The 7239-nt window shown below is 31.7% G+C and overlaps 1 protein-coding gene across 1 annotated transcript; it reads left to right on the top strand.

The window, feature by feature from the left end:
* The first annotated feature begins 4857 nt into the window (after positions 1-4857).
* LOC141505978 (olfactory receptor 8D1-like) lies at positions 4858-5805 on the top strand. The gene has a single exon (XM_074212353.1). The coding sequence runs from the start codon at positions 4858-4860 to the stop codon at positions 5803-5805; it is 948 nt and encodes a 315-aa protein (XP_074068454.1).
* Positions 5806-7239: the final 1434 nt, after the last annotated feature.

Below are 7239 nucleotides of genomic sequence, written 5' to 3'. Positions count from 1 at the left end.
TTATCGCATAAGATGCCATGGTCATCATTCTTTATTTAATTGCATGTATAATTGCTCTTCCCCTTGAGTAGTGATTTTTTTAAGTGAGGAGATGTCAAGGGAAATTCTGTCTTCATTTATTTCCTTGGGGCTCAAAAATCTCCAGAAGAGGAAATAAAAACTCCTCTTTAACTTATACTTGGAAATTTTTAAACTATAAAGTTGCTATTAATGTTTTTGTTTGGTATCAAAATTTCCTCAAAAGGTCTTTAATATAAATGTAGTTAAGAACCCTACTCTATAAGCAGGACCAGGAAAACATAGAATGAAATAATCTATGTGAACATAATCTACCATGTGAACAATTGTTAAATTATAAGAGATGGAAGGCAAAACTCCTATCAGAGCACCAGGACTTTTACCCCAAGAAAAGCCTGGTAAGTAACTAAAGTTGATTTGCTTTTCCTAAGATGCAATTGTAAAACAAAAATGAAAAACAGTCACCCAAATTTTTGTGGTAAAGAAAGTTTTATTGAATTGAAAGCTCCATATGATTTAACTGTTAATATGAAGATGAGGACAATGATGATGAGAAAGAGATGGAGAATTATTGAGAGATGAACTCCAAGATTTTTTCTATTTCATTGATTTTATTATCTTAATATTTAGTATTTTTCTATTGGGGAACCATTTCTGTTCTTCTTCGTTTTCTTGATCCCTGCTTCTTACTTCTGTCACCACTACCATTATAATTATCAGTATCATAAATAAGATTCAAATAGTCTCTATTATATGCCAACTCTATAATATATACATATGTATCTATATCTATATACATATTCATATATATGCATATATATATATGTATATTTCAAGAATGTTGAATAACGAGTGTGGAAGTTCTAGATTCAAATCCTGCATGAAATACTTGGCTGGCTGGGTGACCTTGGATAAATCATTTCAATTCTGTGAACCTTAGTTTTCTTATATGGTAAATGGACTTAACAATACAATGGTTCCTTATGATATTAAACTCAATTTCTATATGAATATAAATTCATAGAGCTAGTAAGTGTCTGACGATGAATGTCAATTCAGTTCTTCCTGGCTCTAGGCAAAGCATTTTATGCATTGCTCTGCCTTGCTTGTCCATGAAAGAGAAAATGATGATAAATTGAAGGATATGGTGAATGGAGAGATGAGGGATCATGGGAAAAAAGAATAGAATTATCATTAAATATAACATAGACATTTTCAATATATAAAGTCAAAAGTCTTACCATAAATAAAATAGACAGAATTATATGCAAAGTTGTAGAGTTTGAAAATAGTTGTGAAATATGCCTGAGATACAAGATATTCAAGGAACTGACAAAAATGTATAATTCTAGAAGGCATCTCTCAATATCTATGTGGTCAAGTAATATGAGTGAATTGCTTTAAAAAGAAGTATTAAAACCACAAATGGCTGCATGATTGGCTACATATCCCAAACAACTTAATGGTAAGGAAAGTGAAAAAAAACCACCTCTGTAGTTTCATCTCATTCCATGCAAATTGCCAAGGAAAAAAGCAAAAGGAGGAAATTGCCAATGTTGAACTTTGAGAATATAGACATATTGTTGTATTATTAATAGAACTGCAAAGTGGTCCTACCATTATCATTTCAATTTGGAATGATGAAAAAAATCATTAAACTGCCAATCCCCTCAGCCAAAGAAACAAACATTTAATATATACTAAAATATTCACAGACACATTCTTTGTGATAACAAAAAGATGTTTAACAATTTTAGAATAGTTGTAAAATTGGTATCTGGGTGTAATTATTATTTTACAATTATGAATATGAAGAATTCATAGAAAGGTGAGATTTGTACAAATTAATGCAGGATGGTAAAATCATGCCCATGATAATATTATATAAAATGGTAATAGCAATGTAATAAAAACAATGGAAAGAAGCTGAACTCTGAGTAATTGAAAAAAAAAAGAACCACTGAAGGTCCTTGAGAAATGATAAGGAAAGATAAATCACTTTTGTAGCAGAAAGGCAGAGTACTACTCAGAGAGAATATTGTTTAAATTTAATAATTGTTTTCTTTACTGGATCTTTTTTACTTAATTATATATTTTTTTCTCTGGAGTGAAAAATGCAATCTGGTGGGGATAGGTGGAAAATAATTTTAAAGATGAAAGGCATCAATAATTTTGAGAGTATCTGATTTTGCTCCCATCAAATCTGGGAAGATTGATAATGACCAGTATTAGAAAGAAACAGAAAGTTACTTAAATGTATATAATATTGTTATTGATCAAAACTATGTTTATATAATGAAGTCATATAATAATAACAATAATAGAATTAATAGCCAGTATGTATATAGCACCTTTAAATAAGGTTAGCAAAATGCTTTAAAAAGATTATCCCATTTTATCCTCAGAATAAGAGATGCTATTATTTTCTCCACTTTAAAGGATAAGGAACCTGAGGAAGATAGTAGTTAAATGACTCTGGATCTTTATATTTCCTGGCTGAAATAGAAATAAAACAATTCATCTGGTTTTTTTTTTTCCTCTGAGACAGATGCATGAAACAAGGACATTTCTAGGTAGATAGTGAACTCGCAAACCAATTGAAATGAGTTGAGAATTTAATTGTTATAAATAGATCTAAATATACATAAATTCCTGAAAAGAAGAAGGAAATGGCATAGAAATTTAAAGCTCTTCTAGATCCAATGGAATCTTCTTTGCAGACTAACAGGCAGGTTGATGACCCAGGGAGTAAAGTACTGAGTCTGCAGCCAGGAAAACCTTAGTTCAAGTTCTTTCTCAAACACTTACTTTATGACCCTAGATCATCATTTAACCTTTCTGCCTCAGTTTCCACAGTTTTCCTGTGAAATGCCATTAATGATATTACATATCTTACAACATTGTTTTTACAATTAAATGAAATAACAATCTTAATGTGTTTAACAGACTTTAGCATATATTTTACTGTTCAGTTTTTCCACTCGTGTCCTACTCTTCATGAGCCCATTTTGGAATTTTCTTGGCAAAGATATTGATGTCATTTACCTTTTGCTATTCTAGCTCATTTTACAGAAAACAAACTGAAGTAGATAAGATTATGCTATTTGCACAACTAATAAATTCCCCAGGTTTAATTTGAAGTTAGGAAGATGAGTTTTTCTGACTCATGGCCTAGTACTTTATCCACAGTGTCCAGTGTATGACATATAGTACAGTCTTCATAAATACTCCCAATAGAAATATTAGTTTTTATTTAAGGAAGTAGAACATATATGAAAAACTATGAAATCTAGAGTATGATCATCCTTGAATGACTGTTAATAATGATATATAGATCATGAGATTTAAAAGAGATATAACAACTGAGAGTTTAGGAGTTAGTTGGGAACTATTGTTAATGACTTAAGGGTTATTTCTTTGCTTTACAGGAAGAAGCAAGGAGGGAAAGTTAAAGACAAGAGTCCTCAAACGATTGGTGCTTTTAAGAGCCACCTAAATTCTGGTGAAGTCACATGGCATTCTTATTCCTGTTGCTTTAGAAGCTTGAGGAATAGAAGAAACTTATACTTGTGTTCTAAGCTTTGTGGATCAGAATTGAAATTCAGTGGATGTCATTTTTAAGACATGAACTGGGGGTGAAAATGAAGGAATTTTTATTCTTATAATAATAGAATGCTATCCCTTCAATACTTCAGTTATTCATTTTAATCCTGTTGTCTGGCTATAGAAAAGTCAAGAAATATATGTTTAAATGAAATAATGAAGGCATAAATTAACCTGATATGTCTGATAAGTATAAGTTCAATTTCATACATTTTTGTAAATTTTTATATATAAATGCTGATCTATATGTACACAAACATTTAATACAATGGAAATAACACCTCATACAAATGATTGATTCCTGCAGTAATGCAGATCTTTTCTCATCCATGACTGTTCATCCTGTGTAACTGTTCATATCCATCTAATATCATTTCACTAGGTCTTCACCTAAATCCTGGATTTTTATCCTTGAGTTCTCCTAGTCTCAAGTTTCCAAAAAAGCACATGATCTATCACTCCATTTCCTTCATTCTCTTCACACGGCAAGTCATGCTTTTTTTCAATCCTACTTTTATTTGATGGCATCTTTTAAACTCATTGGGCTCTGTAATTCTTAACTTGCAAAGTATTGTCCCTATTACAGTTCTGTCCATGATCTGGGTACTTGCTCAATTTTATTTTTTTCTTACTATGGTACTCATTTATATACTGAAAATAAAACATTCAACTTATATTTTTTTCTAATTTTACCACAAAAATGATTACTATTAATATGTTGGTTTGTACTGGACTTCTTTTTAAAGTAGCAGTTTATTTTTCCTCAATTACATATTAAAACAATTTTAAACAATATTTTTAGTTTGGAGTTTCAAATTCTATCCTTCCCTCCCTATATTCCTCTTTCCCTGAAATGGCAAATGTTCTGACAAAAATTTTAACTGTGCATTTTTGTAGACTATAATATAATATGGGCCACAGCTTTACAACAATTTTGGGTTCCATGGTTTTAACAGTATGATTCTGCCAGGAGTACACATTTGCCTCTGTAGCAACAGTTCAACAGTTGTTCACATGGAACAGCCTTTTAAGTTCTCATTTAGAGGAATTTGACCCAAGTTTGAGATCAACATAGACTTCATATCCTTGAGGTGGAGACTATGCCTTCCCAGATTAACTTTAGACTGAAAATAAAAAGATTTTTCTTGGAACAGAGAAAATGGGTCAACTTCTATTTTACTTAATTAGACGTTTCCTTTCCATTCCTGCAGATCATCACCCAACTCTCAAAGGACAATGACTCCAGAGAATCATTCTATAGTGACTGAATTTATCATTATGGGCTTAAATGATCAGCCAGAGCTGCAACTGCCCCTCTTCATCTTGTTCTTGGGAATCTACATTGTCTCCATGGTGGGAAATTTAGTACTGATTCTACTAATCAAAATCAGTCCCCAGCTTCACACCCCCATGTACTATTTTCTCAGTAACTTGTCCTTCATAGATCTCTCTTACTCCTCTCTCATTACCCCTAAAATGTTGGTGAACTTTGTATCAAAGGAAAACATCATCTCCTACTCAGGGTGCTTGACTCAGTTCTTTTTCTACTGTTCTTTTGCTGTTTCTGAGTGTTTCATGCTGACAGCTATGGCCTATGATCGTTATGTTGCCATATGTAGCCCTCTGCTCTATTATAATACCATGTCCCAAAAAGTTTGCTTCCTGTTGGTGTCGGGGGTATATACAATGGGTTCTTTTTCAGGTCTGGTTCAAACAGTTTACTTGGCCAAATTGCTTTTTTGTGAGGACAATGTCATCAACAATTACTTCTGTGATATCCTTCCCCTTCTGAAACTCTCCTGCTCTAGCACTTCCATCAATGAATTTCTGATGATGTTTCTTGTTGGATTCAATTCGTTGGTGACTATGTTACCCATTTTTATCTCTTATGCTTTTATTTTCTTGAACATCCTCAGTATCCATAATGCAAAAGGGAGATCAAAAGCATTCAGTACCTGTGGTTCCCATCTAGCAGGAGTTATCATCTTTTATGGGTCCATTATTTTCATGTATTATAAGCCAGTGTCTAGTTACAATGTAATACAGGAAAAGGTTGCTTCAGTGTTTTATACTATGGTGATTCCCATGCTGAATCCTTTGATCTATAGTCTGAGGAATAAGGATGTGAAGGACTCATTGAAAAAAGTGCTGAAATGTGAGACATTTCCACGATTCATGCAATAGTAAATGAAATTAAAATTCATCATGTTTTTCTATTTTTCTTTCCAATTCTTCTCTAGAAAAGGACCTTATCTATTCATAATCGAGACAGAGGTGAGACTATGACTTTTATGTCCTGTTTCATCTCTGTGGGTCTCTTCATACCATTTTGCTTACCCTTGCAGCTTGGCTGCTCAGAAGTCATGTATCACTGCCCACATACAATCAAAATAGAATTTGTGATTTGGAAGTATTCTACTTTCATCCTTATTTTTGTGATTTACCATGATATCTTAGATATTTTACTTTTGCAACTGAATTTTGTTGTTATTTTATCAAGTTCCATATCAAGGGTACCCCCTTGATTATTTGGTTGGTATAGAATTAAAAGTGTAAATTAATTTTCATTATCATAATTTTTATTATAGTAAAATGACATAGCCATGAACAGTGAATATTCCTCCACTGAATATCTAGGTTATTCTTTATTTCCTCCATTAGCACTGTATTACCGGGAAGTTGAAACACAGGTATTATATGCATTTTTGTTTTTAATTTATCTATTTCTCTTCCAATGTTAATGTATTTTATTTTATGATTTTTTGTTTGTTATTTTTCATTTTTTAATATGTGGATTAATTTCATTAATTCTCTCCTAATATTTTATTAATGTATGCTTATAGAGATATGATTTTTCACCTAAGGATCAGTTTTAACTCTCAGGGATGTTGATATTTTTATTTCAACATTGCCACTTTCTTTCAAATAATTACTAATTTTTTCTATGAGTTATTCATTGACTCACTCCATAATTAATATTTCGTTGTTGTTTACTTTTGAGTCTATGACTTTTGTTTGTAGTTCCTGATGAATAATTAATTCAAAATTTTTTTTATCTATAATAGATAATTAACTATTTTTGCCCTTTAGGAAGATAGTAGATAGTTGAAAGTCACTGTCCCTCTTAAGTGGATTTATACTACTGGGCACCTTGCCATTCCACACTTGTCTGTCTTCTCCATAGCCAGGACTGGGAGAGATCAGTCTTGAATGTATTTTGAACTGTTTGAGGCTATGTAACAGTACTTATGTGGGACAGATATCTGTTTTCTTCTTTTTCTTCTCTGACAACTTCTGTTATTTAATTATTTTTTCTTGCAATGTTTGTTATTTGACAATGTCCCTTATTGTCTGAAGTTAGTCAGGGGTAGCAATTATGCTGAAATGAGATGTGTTGCTTTGCATTCATAATATAAATGTATTGGTCTGCCTTAAAGGAAGGAGATTTATAGCATTATACACATGACAGAGAAGGGTTTCCATTTTAAAGTGGTTTATAAGGGAGCTTTCTTATTTTTTATTTTTATCTTTCAGAATCACATAATTATGTAATTGTAGATCACATACTTCTCATAGATCTGGATAAGATATGAATTCTTTTGTTTTATTTTACAAGGA

This window comes from Macrotis lagotis, chromosome 1, assembly GCF_037893015.1.
Source record: "Macrotis lagotis isolate mMagLag1 chromosome 1, bilby.v1.9.chrom.fasta, whole genome shotgun sequence".
Lineage (NCBI taxonomy): Eukaryota > Metazoa > Chordata > Mammalia > Peramelemorphia > Peramelidae > Macrotis > Macrotis lagotis.
The sequence above is the reverse complement of the archived record's forward strand: the minus strand, read 5'-3'. Positions and strand labels throughout refer to the sequence as shown.